Source organism: Pongo abelii, chromosome 9 (genome assembly GCF_028885655.2).
Source record: "Pongo abelii isolate AG06213 chromosome 9, NHGRI_mPonAbe1-v2.0_pri, whole genome shotgun sequence".
NCBI lineage: Eukaryota > Metazoa > Chordata > Mammalia > Primates > Hominidae > Pongo > Pongo abelii.
This window is the reverse complement of record NC_071994.2, coordinates 12,137,143-12,155,313: the sequence shown is the minus strand read 5'-3', so window position 1 is coordinate 12,155,313 and position 18,171 is coordinate 12,137,143. Positions and strand designations below refer to the sequence as shown.

The 18,171-nt window shown below is 49.4% G+C and overlaps 1 protein-coding gene across 4 annotated transcripts; it reads right to left on the bottom strand.

Moving 5' to 3' along the window:
• Positions 1-39: 39 nt before the first annotated feature.
• On the bottom strand, positions 40-16,560 carry TUT1 (terminal uridylyl transferase 1, U6 snRNA-specific). 4 transcript variants are annotated; one of them, XM_063727835.1, is made up of 9 exons: positions 16,472-16,560; positions 14,009-14,199; positions 6,360-6,675; positions 6,077-6,177; positions 3,549-4,018; positions 2,172-2,281; positions 1,897-2,007; positions 1,647-1,739; positions 40-1,229 (listed from the first exon to the last, which is right to left on the bottom strand). In XM_063727835.1, exons 2-9 carry the CDS (start codon positions 14,021-14,023, stop codon positions 82-84), a joined length of 2,364 nt encoding a protein of 787 aa, XP_063583905.1. In that variant the 5' UTR covers positions 14,024-14,199; positions 16,472-16,560; the 3' UTR covers positions 40-81.
• Positions 16,561-18,171: the final 1,611 nt, after the last annotated feature.

Sequence of the window (18,171 nt, the reverse complement as noted above, 5' to 3'; positions counted from 1 at the left end):
TTATGACCAGATGGAAATGAAAGGAAACGGGAGACTGTATTAATAAACTAGCAGCTTTATTGCCCTTTAGGGGCCATGTCTTCACTTGAGATGTCGAAGTGCTTGAGGGAGGAAAACCTGTAGGAAATGATGGAGATCAGGGAACAGGCCTTGGGGATCCTGGAGCGGGGTCACAGTGAGCATTCGGTCAGCCGGGGAGACAGACGCCACAAAGCTCAGCAGGGGCTCAGTTTCTGGCCTCTCTTCGCCACCACTCAGTCCTCTCAGCTCCTGGGTGACCTGAGCCTCAGTCGCCAGCCACCCTGCTCTTGTGCCAACGCCACCTCCAGCTCCTTCCTTGGTTTGCTGCTGCAAGCGTCTACGGGCTCGCCGCCGCCCTTGCCACACTCGGTGCCACAAGGCACAGCGCCAGCTCACTGAGGGCAGGGATGCCCCCTTCCCTGCCTCACCCTGAGACCCTCCTTGGGCTGCCTCATGTCCCTTGGGCCCCCGCTCTGCCAGGGCTGCATGGCTGGGCTGCCTCTCTTCTCCAGGGGCTCCATGCTTCCCAGTGGTCAGGGGCAGGTCCCCTGGCTGCCCAGGGCTCTGCATGGCCCAGTCCTGCACCATCTCTCCAACTTCTATAACCATCTCTTCTACCCTGTCTTCCCCACCGTCCCCTGCACATCCCTGCTGCTCCTCTTTCCCCTCCTCACAGCAGTTTTTCTGTCCATCTACTTTGAGTCTTTTGCTTGTCCCTCCCTGAGAGGACTCCCCAGTTCCACCTCCTTCTGACCGCGGTCTCTTGGTTCCCTGTTCTATATGGCACCCCAGTGCTTCCCTGAATACCTGCACCAGGGCAGCAGTGAGCTGGGTGAACGGTGCAGGGGGTAAAGGGATCGGCGTAGCAGAGAGCAGGGAGCTGGGGGAGCTGGGCTGCAGAAGGGGGAGCAGCCCCCAGTCCCGACCGCGGGAGGAACGGCGCTGGTACTGGAGGCTTCGGCAGTAATTGGCTGCTGCTCGGCAGCAATTCTGTAGGCGCCCAGCCACCCGGCTGGTCACATTGGCTGCGACATTGTGACTCAGGTCAAAAGGGTCCTGGAGATTCAGGGGGCCAAGGCGCAGACCCTCCCAGAGATTAGAAGGCAGGCCCCCTGCCACAGGCAGTGCCTGACCCTCCCGCAGGGAGAGCAGGGAGCCACGAAGATCCCAGCAAGATACACAGGAGAAGAACTGGGCTAGCAGGGAACCTGGAGGAGGAGGAAGAGTGGGGAAAGGGGGGGTCACTTAGAGGCCAGAACTGATACAGGTCCTGCACCAGAGCCATTTCCTTAGCAGGACTTTCTTTTTCCCTTCCAAGGGGCTCAGCAGAGTCCCAGGAAGCTAGGCTTCTCTGATCCCTATAAACAAGAGGTCAAACCTCTCTCCCTGCCCCCACATGATGTCCTTGCCCAGATGCTGCTGCTCCTTGCTAGCCAGTGTAACCTTGGGCAAGTCACTTAATTGCTCCCAAACATGGTTTCTTCATCTGTAAAATGGCAGTAATAATATTAGGTATCTCACAGGCTTTCTGTGAGAACCATGCCTGGCACACAGTTAGTGTGATATATGTTACCTACTGTTGATGAATATCATTACTAGTCCTCTACCAGGCTCCCCAAACTCACTGAGGGGCTCCACATTTGTGCTGGGCTCCAGTCTTGAGGCATCCCTGGGGAAACTGCAGTCCCAGCCGTCGACTTCCACCTGTTCCCCCTCTCCTGTGAAAGTAAATAAGGTGAGAGTCAGTCTGGAAGCAGGGAGATTGAGGGTGGGGGAAGAGAGATCTCATTCCCAGAGTTGCTTTGTGTATCTAAGTGTGATGAAGAAGAGAGAGGAAGCTAACAAGATGGGGAGGGTGGAGGCCAGGCCGAGTACCTGCTTTCTGGGTGAGCTCAGACACAGTGGGCAACACAGGAGGGTCCCTGGTCTGAAGAAAATAGATCACCAGCAAGGTCAGGGCGTAGTTACTGAGAAGGGGGCCACTCCCTGGGTAAATAAGCAATAATTCCGGTTAGATCAGAGGTGCTTCTAATCCCCTCACTGGCAGTTTTCGCAACCCCAGTGCCCATTCTGACCTCCCTTCTCTCCCTGAATCCCTGCCTTTGTCCTGACACCAACTCAGCCCCAAGTCTGTCCTGATCCATTCTCACCTGACAGCCCCCGACCCTGAGCCCAGCAGCGGAGGGTGTACACGAGGGGCCGGACTCGACCATCCAGCTCAGAGCAGAGACTCAGGAAACGGGAGTTATGCAGGGCCAGCCTGGGACAAAGCAGGGACAAGGGTGTTAGGGCTTGGGGATGTCAGAACCTACCACCCCCAGCTTTCATTCCAGACTTGCATAACTGGGACCAGCTGGAATAAGGCCAGAACCATTTCCCCAAATGTTGCTCACTGATCTTGTGAGACAGTGTGCGAAAGGACAAAGGAGTTCGGGAAACATCATCCTGTACGCCCATCCTGGACATTCACAGCACATTATTGTAAGACTGCTCATGAGCCATGGTCACACCACTGCACTCCAGCCTGGGTGACAAAGCAACGTCCCATGTCAAAAAAAAAAGACTGCTCAGAGCCTTTACTATGCAAAGAAACAAAGACAGGAAGGGAGAGAGGAAGGAAGGAAAGGAGAGAGGGCAAGGGGAGAAGGGAGGAAATGGAGAAACCTTTTTGCATCTAATTTTGAATTTCCCAAATTTATTCAACCGCAGAGCTCTTTTCTACATCCCTTGAAAGTAGTATTCTAGGGTGCAGTGCCTCACGCCTGTAATCCCAGCACTTTGGGAGGCCGCAGTGGGCAGATCACCTGAGGTCAGGAGTTCAAGATCAGCCTGGGCAACACGGTGAAATCCCATCTCTACTAAAAATACAAAATTAGCCCGGTGTGGTGGCACATGCCTGTAATCCCAGCTACTCGGGAGGCTGAGGCAGGAGAATCACTTGAACCTGGGAGGCGGAGGATCCAGTGAGCTGAGATCGCGCCACTGCACTCCAGCCTGGCAACAAGAGTAAATCTCAGTCTCACCAAAAAAAAAAAAAAAAAAAAAAAAGAAAGTAATATTCTAAGGAAAACACTTTACAAACACTGAAATGGAAGCCAGGCAGGAGGAGATAAGGGACAGAAAGAGGGATGGTCCCAAACAAGGACAAACTTGAGACTCAGCAGGTGCAGGAGTTTCCCAAGCCAGACTCTCTCCTGGCCCACCCCAGAATTCTCAGCTGGCCTGCCCCAAAGAAAGGTACGGTGCCTCACGCCTGTAGTCCCAGCACTTTGGGAGGCCGAAGCGGGTGATCACCTGAGGTCGGGAGTTCGAGACCAGCCTGACCAACATGGAGAAATCCCGTCTCTACTAAAAATACAAAATTAGCCAGGCGTGGTGGCGTGTGCCTGTAATCCCAGCTACTTGGAAGGCTGAGGCAGGAGAATCACTTCAACCTGGGAGGCGGAGGTTGCGGAGAGCCAAGATGGCGCCATTGCACTCCAGACTGGGCAACGAGCGAAATGTCGTCTTGAAAAAAAGAAAGGTACCGGTTACTGAGGGAGACGTCACCGTGGAGACCTGAAGGCCGATGACAGAACTTGACCACAGGGCGCCGGGCAGAGGGCACAGTTTGGACTCGATACACCCCAGGGACACAGCCCCGGAGAATGGATCCCACCAGCTCCAGCATTGCTGCCCCCTCTGCTTTCTCCTGCTTTGGGGTCTCTGCTAGTTCCGGGGCCTTCCCCAGGTCCCCCTCTTCCCTGTCCTCTAGCAGTGGTGAGGCTGGAGGCAGAGACTGGGGAGAAGCAAGGGTCTCGGAGGCCAAGGCAGAGTCTGGAGTTTGGGGCGCCAGGGAGGAGGAAGGGGTTTCAAAGTCCAGGGCTTCAGAATCCTGGGGAGAAGCTGGAGGTTGTGAATCTGGAGGGGAGGCTGGGGTGCAGGCGAGGGCTTGAGGGTCCAGTGGGGAAGCCAGGGCCGAGTCCAGCGATGGAGATTCCGGAGCCTTTGGGACTGGCTGTGGACAGAAATGAACTGAGTGAAATGCTTCTGCTGTCCCCTAAGCAGGGATCTCTCTAGATAATATTACTTCCAGCTTATTCAGCTCCATTTTAAGGGCTTTATACATATTAACTCATTTAATCTTCACAGCAACCTTTTTTTTTTTAAAGATAACCTTTAATTCTATAAAATAAAAGGTCTACCTCTGCAAAAAATGTCATTGTCCTGAAAGACAAAAACAGAGGAACTATTATAGACTAAAGAGAAACTGTAACAGTCCATTGTCAGGACAGCTGACCAAATTAGAGAGTATGGACTGTAAAGTCTGTAAAGGTTTACATTTGTATCAATGTAACATTTTCTCAACTTGATAATGGTACTGTGGTTATACACTAGAATACCTTTACACTAGAATACCTTTGTTCTTGCATAACACACACTGAAATATTGAGGGGTAAAGGAATGTGATACATGCAACCTTCTCTCAGATGATTCAGAAAATATAAATAGAGTGTGTGTGTGTGTAGAGAAAGATAAAAAGAATGATAAAACATTTAAAAACTCCTGTTGCGGGGGCAGCAGGCATATAGGAACTCTACTTTCTGCTCACTTTTGCTGTGAATCTAACACTGCTCTAAAAAATAAAGTCTTTTTTTTTTTTTTTTGAGATGGAGTCTCAATCTGTCATCCAGGCTGGAGTGCAGTGGCGCGATCTCGGCTCACTGCAACCTCTGCCTCCTGGGTTCAAGCTGTCTCTCCTGCCTCAGCCTCCCGAGTAGCTGGGATTATAGGCGCGTGCCACCATACCCGGCTGATTTTTGTATTTTTAGTAGAGACAGCATTTCACTATGTTGGCCAGGCTGGTCTCAAACTCCTGACCTCAGGTGATCCACCTGCCTTGGCCTCCCAAAGTGCTGGGATTACACAGGGGTGAACCACCGCGCCCGGCCAAGTCTTTTTTTTTTTTAAATAATAATAGGCTGGGCATGGGGGCTTATGCCTGTAATCCCAGCAATTTGGGAGAATGAGGCAGGAGGATTCCTTGAGCCCAGGAGTTCGAGACCAGCCTGGGAAACATAGTGAGACCCTATTTCTAAGTAATAATAATAATCCTTTCCTAAACAGAATCTGTACATTAGATGTTAGAAAATATAGATAAGTGGCCGGGCATGGTAGCTCATTCCTGTAATCCCAGCACTTTGGGAGGCCAAGGTGGGTGGATCACTTGAGGCCAGGAGTCCAAGACCAGTCTGGCCTACATGAAGAAACCTCATCTCTACTAAAAATACAAAAAATTAGCCAGGCATGGTGGCATGTGCCTGTATTCCGAGCTACTTGGGAAGCTGAGGCACAAGAATCACTTGAACCCAGGAGGTGGAGGTTGCAGTGAGCTGAGATCACAGCACTGTACTCCAGCTTGGGTAACAGAGTTAGACTGTGTCTCAGAAAAAAAAAGAAAATACACATAAGCAAAACTAAAAGGACCTTATTGTATATTTTTTAACATATTTTTTTCCAAAATAAGATCACATTGTACACACCATTTTGAAATTCTTTTTTTGTATCCGTGTCAATTCATTTTTTTTTTTTTGAGAAGGAGTCTCCCTCTGTCACCCAGGCTGGAGTGCAGTGGCACAGTCTCGGCTCACTGCAACCTCTGCCTCCCGGGTTCAAGTGATTCTCCTGCCTCAGCCTCCCAAGTAGCTGGGACTACAGGTGTACACCACCACACCCAGCTAATTTTTGTATTTTTTTTTAGTAGAGATGAGGGTTTCACTATATGTTGGCCAGGCTGGTCTTGAACTCCTGACCTCAGGTGATCCACCCACCTCAGCCTCCCAAAGCACTGGGATTACAGGCGTGAGCCACCGCACGTGGCCCCGTCAGTTCATTTTCATCCTATCTAATACTCATCCATATTCACATCTCTCCAATTACAATAAACTCTTTCAGGTAGGTCCTATTATCTGCATTGTAGATGAGGAACTAAGACATGGAGAGTTAAAGGACTTGCCCACAGTCACATGGCCATTCTCATGGACTCTTCCCAGCTCTCCCTGGGACACTCACTCACCTGGGGCTCTTCCAAGTCACCCAGATCCAAGAAGAGGTCAAGATCACAGCCATGGACATCGAAGCTATTTATGGAAGAGCCAAAAGGGTGGACCACACAGCCTGGGTGCCGAGCAGAGAAGAAAGGTCAAGAGAAGTTAGGGAGGAGCAGGGGGAGGAAGAACAAAAGGGAGCACAAAGATGGAAGAGCAACCAAACACCTCTAGCGCAGGGAGGACTGGGGATACAGACACAGGGGAGCAAAGGCCAGGGAGGGCTCAGACATAGTAGGGGAGGTAACTCACCAGGGAAGAACTCTGTGAAGACCTCCTGCATCAGGGCCACCACCAGGCTCCGAAGCTGCCGCTCAGCCTCGGACAACTCCCTCAGCCCCACAAGCTTTATCATTTGTGCCCCCACGTCTGCGGCCTCAGCTAGTGCTCTGGCCAGCTGGTGACTGTCGGGGGCCGCTCCTTTGGGGGATTTGGAGGCCGGGCTCTGGAACTCCTTCTGCTCCCGTGGGCGGACACGCAGGCGATGTCCTCCCAGCCTGTGCTGGGACTGTGACAAGACAGCCTCTCGAGCACCCACGTCCCCCATCTCCACAATGGCAAACACTCCCTGGTAAACAACAGGGGCAGAGATGATGATTTTGGAACCAAGAATCTAAGCACGTGATCTACAGTGGATGAGAATATTTGAAATGGAGACTATCCCATAAATTGAGAATATTTGCTTGCTGTTTTCATAATAACAGGGGACATATTTAGAAAAGCAATTTTCAGCCAGGTGCAGTGACTCGTGCCTGTAATCCCAGCACTTTGGGAGGCTGAGGCAGGAGAACTGCTTGAGCCCAGGAGTTGGAGACCAACTAGGGCAACATAGTGAGATCCCATCTCTACAAACAATTTTTTTTTTTTGAGATGGAGTCTTACTCTGTTACCCAGGCTGGAGTGCAGTGGGGTGATCTTGGCTCACTGCAACCTCTGCCTCCCAGGTTCCAGCGATTCCCCTGCCTCAGCCTCCCGAGTAGCTGGGATTACAGGCACATGCCACCATGCCCAGCTAATTTTTGTATTTTCAGTAAAAATGGGGTTTCACCATGTTGGCCAGGCTGGTCTCTAACTCCTAAACTCCTAAACTCGGCCTCCCAAAGCGCTGGGATTACAGGTGTGTGCCACTGCACCTGGCCAGTACAATGTTTTAAAATTAGCCAGGTAGTCCCAGCTACTAGAGAGGAAGAGATAGGAGGATTGCTTGAGCCCGGGGGCTGAGATCGCAGTGAGCCGAGATCGCACACTGCACTCCAGTCTGGGTGACACAGCCACACCCTGTCTCAAAAAAAAAAAAGAAAAGAAAAAGAAAAAGAAAATTAGCCAGGCATGGCAGCACACACCTGTAGTCCCAGCTACTTGGGAGGCTATGGTAAGAGCATCACTTGAGCCCAGGATGTTGAGGCTGCAGTGAGCTGTGATTGCACCACTACACACCAGCCTGAGAGACAGTGAGACCCTGTCTCAAAAAAAAAGTAGAAAAACAATTCTTTCCCTCACTCCTATTCCACACATTTTACTCTCACCCCAGTCTGCCTCTAAAAACCTCATTTTATCTATATTATTTCTGTCCTCTACTCTTCCCAATGATGTGATTACACTATGACCCACCCTATAACTTTTCCTGATATAATTAGAATTTTTTTAAACATTTATTAAGGATCCATGTAACAGAATGAGTCCACTTTAAAAATCTTTTAAAAAATCAATTCATGCAGCTGGGCGCAGTGGCTCACATCTGTAATCCCAGCACTTTGGGAGGCCAAGGTGGGTGGATCACGAAGTCAGGAGATAGAGACCATCCTGGCTAACACGATGAAACCCTGTCTCTACTAAAAATACAAAAAATTAGCCGGGCGTGGTGGTGAGCGCCTATAGTCCCAGCTACTCGGGGGGGCTAAGGCAGGAGAATGGCATGAACCCAGGAGGCGGAGCTTGCAGTGAGCTGAGATGGCGCCACTGCACTCCAGCCTGGGCGATAGAGCGAGACTCAAAAAAAAAAAAAAAAAAATCAATTCATGTAATGAACACTGTGCTAGGCATAAATACAAACTCATAAACCCTGTCTTCAAGAACTCACTATCTAGGAATAACAGCAATATAACAACTATATTGTAAGTTGGTGAGTTCAATGATATTCACTGGCCATATTTTTTTAAAGGTAAAATATTAGCAAGAAGAGGAAAAACGCCGGGCGCAGTAGCTCATGCCTAATTTCAACACTTTGGGAGGTCTAGGCGGGTGGATCACTTGAGGTCGGGAGTTCAAGACCAGCCTGACCAACATGGCAAAACCCCATCTCCACTAAAAATACAAAATTAGCCGGATATGGTGGTGCATGCCTGTAATCCCAGCTACTCAGGAGGCAACTGCTTGAACCCAGGAGGTGGAGGTTACTGTGAGCCAAGATTGTGCATTGCACTCCAGTCTGTCCAGTCTGGACAACAAGAGCGAATCTCCGTCTCAAAAAAAAAAAAAAAAGAAGAAGAGGAAAAACAGGACTGCTTTAGGGAAAAAAGTCCATATTCTTTTATATCCTCCAATGGTAAAGCTGGACCTTCATCTTGTTTATAAAAAGGTTCCTGCTACAGTAAGGTAGCACCAAGACAGAGTGGTGCTAGCATAAAGATAGACATTCAGATGAAGGGAATGGAATTGAGACCCTGAAAGAAACCCACGCATCTGTGGTCAACTGATTTTGAACAATGGTGTCAAGAAGATTCAATGGGGAAAGAACAGTCTTGTCAACAAATTGTGCTGGGACAACTGGATAGCCACATGCAAAACAATGATGTTGAACCTTTACCTCATACCATACATAACAATTAACTCAACCCGGAGGATGGCTACACCAGTACACAGGCCTGAATCACAAATGGGAAGTAACCAAGAAAGGATAAGGGGTTTCTTTTTGGAGTGGTGAAAACATTCTGGAATCAGTCATGAGGGCTGAAGAACCCTGTGAATATACTAACACTCACTGAATTGTATACTTTTTTTTTTTGAGACAGAGTCTCTCTGTCACTCAGACTTGAGTACAGTGGCACACTCTTGGCTCATTATTACCTCTGCCTCCCGGGTTTAGGCAATTATCCTACCTCAGCCTCCCTAGTAGCTGGGATCAAAGGCATGCACCAATATACCTGGCTAATTTTTGTATTTTTAATAGACATGGGGTTTCACCACGTTAGCCAGGCTGGTCTCGAACTCCTGATCTCAAGTGATCCTCCCACCTCAGCCTCCCAAAGGGCTGGGATTACAGGTATCAGCCAAAACACCCACCCCTAAATTGTACACTTTTTTTTTTTTTTTTTTGAGACGGAGTTTCGCTCTGTCACCCAGGCTGGAGTGCAGTGGCACAATCTTGGCTCACAGCAACCTCTGCCTCCCAGGTTCAAGTGATTCTCCTGCTTTCTGCCTCCTGAGTAGCTGGAATTACAGGTGCCCACCACCACACCTAGGTAAATTTTTGTATTTTTAGTAGAGATGGGGTTTCACCATGTTGGCCAGGCTGGTCTCCAACTCCTAACCTTAGGTGATCCACCTGCCTCGGCCTCCCAAAGTGCTGGGATTACAGGCCATGAGCCACCACGCCCGGCCAATTGTATACTTTTTGTTTATTTTTTTACCCAATAGTAAATAATCAACCAATGAATTGTATACTATTTATTTATTTTATTTTACTTTTTTTTTTTTTGAGGAGTCTCGCTCTGTTGCCCAGGCTGGAGTGTAGTGGCATGATCTCGGCTCACTCCAACCTCCGCCTCGGGTTCAAGTATTTCTCCTGCCTCAGTCTCCCAAGTAGCTGGGATTACAGGAATCTGCCACTACGCCCAGCTAGTTTTTTTGTATTTTTAGTAGAGACGGTTTCACCATGTTGGCCAGGCTGGTCTCGAACTCCTGACCTCAGGTGATCTGCCCACCTCAGCCTCCCAAAGTGCTGGGATTACAAGTGTGAGCCACCTGGCCCAGCCACACCCTTCTTTTTTTAGAGACAGGATTTTGCTCTGTCACCAAGGCGGAGTGCCGTGATGTGATTATAGCTCACTGCAGCTTTGAATTCCTGGACTCAAGTGAACCTCCCACCTCAGCCGCCTCAGCAGCTGGGATGATAGGGGCGCACCACCATGCGCAGACTTACTTCTACCCTTATGCCAAACACAGCAAAGAACTGAAGTGAAGCCAAGGACAAAGGTAGCTACTTGGACCTGCCCGGGCCAGTCTTCTGACTCTAATAAACCACAGTTTACCAGACTGCAGTACACCACCAAGTTTGTAACCAAAGCCCCAGCTGGAAATTAAGAGTCTTTTTCACTGGGCTTGTCTGTGCTCCTATTTTTCTCCAAAACCTCACAGAAGGCGTCAGGGAGGGCAGGATTGGCAGATTCAGAAGACTGTGTCAGCTGGGCGTGGTAGCTCATGCATGTAATCCCAGCACTCTGGGAGGCCGAGGCGGGCAGATCATGTGACGCCAGGAGTTCCAGACCAGCCTGGCCAACATGGTGAAACCCGTCTCTACTAAAAATACAAAAATTAGCCGGGCATGGTGGCAGGCGCCTGTAAACCCAGCTACTCAGGAGGCAAGGGTTGCAGTGAGCCAAGATCACGCCACTGCACTCCAGCCTGGGCGACAGAATGAGACTCCACCTCAAAAATAAATAAACAGGCCGGGCACGATGGCTCACGCCTGTAATCCCAGCACTTTGGGAGGCCGAAGCAGGCGGATCACCCGAGGTCGGGAATTCCAGACCAGCCTGACCAACATAGAGAAACCCCATCTCTACTAAAAATACAAAATTAGCCAGGCATGGTGACGCATGCCTGTAATCCCAGCTACTCGGGAGGCTGAGGCAGAATCACTTGAACCCGGGAGCCAGAGGTTGCGGTGAGCCGAGATCGCCCCAAGCCAAGTTCGCGCCACTGCATTCCAGCCTGGGCAACAAGGGCAAAACTCCATCTCAAATACATAAATAAATAAATAAATAAAAATAAGGAGCCTGTGTCCTTGCCATTTTTGTCCTCTCAACACCACCATCCATAGCTAGAGTTACTATTTGTTGAGGGCTTATTATAAACTATGCAGTTCGCACAAACGATGTCTGAGGCTCATAAGCCACCTACAAGGTATGTATTATTATTTCCATTTTACAAATTAAGAAACTGAAACTCAAAGAGGTTAAGTAACTCGTAACTGCCTCACAAGCAGTGTCTTAAACTCCCAAATCTCCAACTGCCTACTGACCATTTCCCTCAAGGGAATGTTGTGGAGATTAGATGCAAGTGTATATAATGGACTTAGCACACAATTGATGCATAGTAGTTCCTCAATAAAAATGTTCATCATTAGGCGGAGCACAGTGGTTTACGCCTGTAAACCCAGCACTTTGCGGGGCTGAGGTGGGCGGATCACTTGAGGCCAGGAGTTCAAGACCAGCATGGCCAACGTGGAGAAATCCTGTCTCTACTAAAAATACAAAAAATTAGGCCAGGCACAGTAGCTCACACCTATAATCCCAGCACTTTGGGAGGCCGAGGTAGGTGGATCACCTGAGGTCAGAAGTTCAAGACCAGCCTGGCGAACATGGTGAAACCTGGTCTCTACTAAAAATGCAAAAATTAGCCGGGTGTGGTGGCACTCGCCTCCAGTCCCAGCTACTCGGGAGGCTGAGGCGGGAGAATCGCTTGCTGGGATTACAGGTGCCTGCCACCACACCCAGCTAATTTTTGTATTTTTAGTAGAGATGGGGTTTCTCCATGATGGCCAGGCTGGTCTCGAACTCCTGACCTTAGGTGATCCTCCCACTTCAGCCTCCCAAAGTGCTGGGATTACAGGCGTAAGCCACTGTGCCCAGCCGAGAGAAATACTTTTTCTAAAGGCCTCCTCAGTAAACTTCTACTTATATCTCAGCTCCTCAGTAAACTTCTACTTATATCTCAGTGGCCAGAATTCTACCACAAAAAAAAAAAAAAAGGAAAAAGAAAAGGCATTTTTCTCAGAATAAAAGGAAAAAAAAATAGAGAGAGGAGGGGACTCAAACTCAGCTAACACTAACCTTTTTTTTTGAGGTGGAGTTTCGCTCTTGTTGCCCAGGCTGGAATGCAATGGCACAATGTTGGCTCACTGCAACCTCCGCCTCCCGGGTTCAAGCGATTCTCCTGTCTCAGCCTCCCGAGTAGCTGGGATTACAGACACGTGCCACTACGCCCCGCTAATTTTGTATTTTCAGTAGAGACGGGATTTCTCCATGTTGGTCAGGCTGATCTCGAACTCCCAACCTCACATGATCCGCCCACCCCAGCCTACCAAAGTGCTGGGATTACAGGCGTGAGCCACTGGGCCTGGCCGACACTAACCTTTTATACTCTGCCCTACAACCTGCCCCTTCTTCTTGCCTGAAGATATGGGGCAGCAGTATCGTAACTGTGAAGAGCCACATGCCAATAATGGCAGAGCAGGAAAACAGCAAAGCCCTGAACTGTCCGGGTCTGGACTTCCTGTTACATGAGAAAAACTAAACTCCTATTGTTTAAGCCATTTGTAGTTTGGTTGCTGAATGCAATCCCTAACAAACACAGGCTCCAACCCATTCTAAAAGATAACCTGGGCTGCAAAGGGATATTTGGGATCACCTAAGAAGCCATGCCTATATAACAAGAGTGCAGCCTCAGAACCACAGTATGACCAAGGAACACAGCACCTCAACAGTGAACTTTTTTCAAGAGACCAAAACCTACAGGGAAGCAACACAAAAAGCACAAGTTTGTTTATTTAACACTCTCCAAAGGACAGGGTGTTCTAACCAAACAACCTTAGTACCTCTCAGTGTAAGTGAATAAACTAACTGGTTTATCAACCAGGTTCTTGTGGAGTTGATCCAATGGTATGTTGTTCTTTAAGGACCAAGTTTCACTATAATTACTTATTTAATTGTTTACTTTCTCCTCTAGACTATAGGCTCTGTGAGAGCAGGGACCATACCTATCCCATTCACTACTCAGAATGCAGCCCTAAGCGTAGTGCCTAGTACAAAGTTAGCTGTGAATAAATATTTGGCAAAGAATTCACTGAATCAATAGATGACACACACAAAAAAATCCCCCAATGACAAACTCTGGTGAAGTGATAAAATCCAAAGGGTGGGACTGGGAGCAGTGGCTCATGCCCGTAATCCCAGCATTTTGGGAGGTTGAAGCGCGCGGCTCACCTGAGGTCAGGAGTTCGAGACCAGCCTGGTCAACGTGGTGAAACCCCGTCTCTACTAAAAATACAAAAATTAGCTGGGCATGGGGGCACGTGCCTGTAATCCCAGTTGCTTGGGTGGCTAAAGTGCAAGAATTGCTGGAACCCAGGAGGCAGACATCACAGTGAGCTGAGACTGTGCCACTGCACTCAAAAGCATAATAAAAATAAAAATTCAAGGGGTGGGGAACGTGTGAGAAACTCCCAAAGCTGGTCTAGCCCAAGTACTGTGATGTCCATCAAGAACAAGCCACATTAGGAACCAGCTCAAAGAGGCTGTTGGTTTCTCTCTCTTGTCTCTTTGGTACACAGCACATCTGATTCATTCTTTTTTTTTTTTCTTAAGACGGAGTCTCGCTCTGTCATCCAGGCTGGAGCGCAGTGGCACGATCTCAGCTCACTGCAACCTCCACCTCCCGGGTTCAAGCGATTCTCCTGCCTCAGCCTCCCAAGTAGCTGGGAGTACAGGCATGCGCCATCGCACCCAGCTAATTTTTTATTTTTAGTAGAGACGGGGTTTCACCATGTTGGCCAGGCTGGTCTCAAACTCCTAACCTCAGGTAATCCACCTGCCTCAGCCTCCCAAAGTGATGGGATTACAGGTGTGGGCCATCGCGCCCAGCCCTGATTCATTCTTTAACCCGAGAGCCATTCACTTTACCTTGTCCTTGTCCATGACAACACTGGCCACAGGTCCAAACGCTTGGAAGTACTCAGAGAGCTGAGCAGAGTCCACATCCCTGGGAAAGCCACTGACAAACACACTTCGAAGTCCCTGGGCCTTTCTCGCAGCTCGTAGTTCTACCAGGTGCCGGTGCTTTCTGCCTCCCAAGTGGGCATCAAGGCTGGGTCCTGCAAAGACAAGTGTGAGACAAAAACATGCAAAGCACTCTTCGGCGTGTCTGCCTTTGTTCTCTGCATACCTAAATCTGACTGATCCTTCCAAGCCACAGAAACTGTGACCTTTGAATAAACAAAGTCCTGGCTCCTTTTACCTTCCTCTCTTATACATTTGTCTAAATAGTACATTCTTTTTTTTTTAATTTATTTTTTTAAACAGAGTCTCACTGTCGCCCCCGCTGGAGTTCAGTGGCGCAGTCTCCACTCACTGCAACTTCTGCCTCCCAGGTTCAAGAAATTCTGCCTCAGCCTCGTGAGTAGCTGGGACTACGGGCGTGTGTCACCACACCCGGCTAATTTTTGTATTTTTAGTAGAGACGAGGGTTCCCAGGAGAACTGGCTACACTACAAGTATTTTGTTTATTTTTACTTAAAGAACAGTGTGATAGTAAAGTATTTCTTAAACCACCTATTTGTGCTAGGTAGAGTTGGAAAGAAATTAACAGATAACTTATCCAGGTCATCTACACAAGAACTAAAAAAATTTGGATCCTGGAATACTTCGTGGATCATCTTTGGACATGGTATGATATAGTGATGTCAAAGGCAGGATCTGAAATCACATTGCCCAAGTTCAAATCCCAGTTCTGTCAAGCTGTGTGAGACCTTGGTCAAGTTATGAAGCCTCACTGTGCATCAACTTCCTTAGATATAAAATGGAAATAACAGTACCTAGCACCTCACACACAGGTATTATCTAAATATATCACTTGGCAGAGAGAGTCTGGTACACGATAAATGTTGAAAAACTAGCCGTTGCTATTATTTTATTGAGTTAGCTGCTTAATGTCACCAAAGTAAATGTGGGGCCAAGGAAGACTCGTAGGTTTCTGGCTTGGCTTACTGGATGAACAGTGATAGTGCCATTCACAGTGAAAAGGAAGAATGGAAGTAAACCCTGTTTAGGGAACACTGTGATTCCAGACTTCAAAAGCAGGGCTGGGCACATTGGCTCACGCCTGTAATGCCAGCACTTTGGGAGGCCAAGATGGGAAGATCGCTTGAGGCCAGAATTGGAGACCAGCCTAGGCAACATGGTGAAAACCCATCTCTACAAAAAATTAAAAAATTTGCCAAGTAGGCCGGGCGCGGTGGCTCAGGCTTGTAATCCCAGCACTTTGGGAGGCCAAGGCGGGCGGATCACGAGGTCAGGAGATCGAGACCATCCTGACTAACATGGTGAAACCTCGTCTCTACTAAAAAATACAAAAAATTAGCCGGGCATGGTGGCGGGTGCCTGTAGTCCCAGCTACACGGGAGGCTGAGGCAGGAGAATGGCATGAACCCAGGAGGTGGAGCTTGCAGTGAGCCGGATCGTGCCACTGCACTCCAGCCTGGGCGACAGAGTGAGACTCTGTCTCAAAAAAAAAAAAAGAAAAAGAGAAATTAGCCAAGTATGGTGGTGCACACCTGTAGACTCAACTACTTGGGAGGCTAGCCAGGGGTATGGTTTGAGCCCGGGAGGTTGAGGCTGCAGTGAGCCAAGATCACACCACCGCACTGCAGCCTGGGTGACAGAGCAAGACCTTGTCTCAAAAAAAAAAAAAGAAAAAGTGGAATTTGAAGTTACAGTGAACCCCTTGTCTATTTTTCCAAACCCATCTTCTGTCTCTTCCTCACTGGTACCTTATGGTCTAGTCATTCATGCCACCTATTTCATCCATCCCTGCCTTTGAGTAGGTCCCCTGTAGGCCTTCTCTGATTTAGTTACTGATTCTCTGTGGTCCCACAGTTCTCCAAACATATCTATAAAGCATTGAAACTTTCTCAATCTCTAGACGGTGAGCTCTTTCATCTCTGAACCCCCTTCCCCCACCCTAAAGATCAGCAGAATACCAGGCACAGAGCATATGTCCAATAGATGATGGTTAAAGAAGTAATAAAACAGTTAAACTTGCGTTGTGGAGATTTCATATACTGAGGAGGAGTGTAATGTGGTGGGACTTTCCCGACTCTCCAAATCCCCTCGGACTTGCGGAGTAAAAACGGAGGTGAGAGACCCTACCAACCGACTTGACAGGAACGGTTACCTATAACCCTAACTTTCGCCAGGATCAAAAGACGAAAGCCCCCAACCACCCCCGGGTCCCTCACTAGCCACCGCTTACGGTTGGCTGTAGTAACGTGGCAGAGGCAGCAGCGGAACCCCCCACGCGGCAGCGATTCGACATCCGAATCCACCGCCGCCATAGCGACTCTCCTGTACCGACAAAAACACAAGCACCTCTGCCACTACCGGAACCCACTTCGCCAAAGCTCAACGCGCTCGGAAGCAACTTCCGCCGGTCCGATAGGAAGTGACATAAAGTCGTTCAATTGCGCAGAAACACTCCTCCGGAAACCAAGCTCCTTCGACTCTGGGTTCCGTTCCTAGCCGCTGTCCAGTGCCCGCCCGTTTTAGGAAAAGCCGCGCGTTACGATGCTTATCTGCATGCGGTAAGCCGATTGGTGTGCTTTAAGCTGTTCAGACGTTGATTGGCCCAAAGCATCGTGAATATTCATGACAGCAGCCACAAAGGCCGGCGCCGGGTGGCATCTTGCTGCAGCTCCTTCACCCCGCAGTAGACAGCCGTGCGTCTGTACCCTCGACCCTTATTTACGCGACGAATAAAGGCGGAGGATCGGCAGCTTCCAATCCTTTGCCCCACGGAGCCCAGGGCTGTCCCTGGACTTCCAACCTTTTCAGGGCTGTTACTCCTTCCCTCCGCCCCCTGTCCTCCCGCAAAACGGGCGTTCTGCGACTGCTTCTAGCCCTGGTTGGGGAGCTCTGCCACCACCGGGCACCTTCCGGACTCCACGAGGTCCCTGGAGCCAGGCCCATTCCTTCCCCAGTAGTGGGCTGCGTGGTGTGCTCCGGAGGCGCCAGAGCTACTGGCGCACCTCAGAGCAATGCGACAAGACAAAACCGAATGCCGGTAACTGAGTTTAGACACTGGAGGGGGCGAATGCTGTCAACCCCCACCTGGTATAATTGTCAGTTCATCCCAACACCGCCGAGGTGTAGGCTCAGGACAGGGAGGCACTACGGGAGTTGGGGATGCCCTAGGGACAGGGACCATAACGAGGTGGAGAGGACTCAGATGGGCTCGGCAGCTTGTGCTGTGGTTATCAGCCCACAGCTTTGAATGGCGCAAAGAGCAGTCGACCTAAGGCAGACACCAAGGTCTTTGACCTTGAGCAAGTCACTACTGCTGAGGCTGTTCCCCATCTCTGAAGGAAGTGCCCAAGGAGCACATAGCGGGCTGAACTTCTTGTTCTCTGTCCTAAGGTGTTCCTTCTAATGGGCTCAGCTCAGGCATCTAATCTCAGTGTCCCAAACCTTTAAGGCAGGAAACAGTGCTACAGTGGATCAGGATATCAAGGCAGTTGCTGAGACTGGCCTTGAGGATCCTGAAGCAGCAGGCTGTACACATACACCCAGAGGTGCTAGGGTGGTTCAGTGGTAGAATTCTCGTCTGCCAAATACACCACACAGCTAGGTAAGGGGATCTTCCTATAACCCCACCACCACCCCCAAGGGGGTATACATGTTACCCTGGCTGCTAGCAACTTCCAGAATTCCTTAAATAAAAGAGAGAGGAAGTAAGAGGTAGGAAACAGAGGAAGAAACACCCCCATTCTCCTTTCCTATGGAGGCCACCAGTCATCCAGAAAGCTCATCTCAACTCCTTTGAATGAATCTGGGCCAAGATGGTTCTTGAGCTCCAGCACCACTGGGAGCTGGGGAGCAGTTTGGGTCCCACAAGAAGGCTAGCTGGAGCAAGCCGCCTCGGTCCAGGCTGCATATCTCATAAAGCTGTTCCCAGGGCAAGAACCATCTGTACCTCCTTTGTTGTCCTTTGTCCTTTATTTTCCCTCTCAAAGACACCCCCAACACACACACAACACACACCCATGGCAAAGAACAGCTGAGCCAGGAGAAGC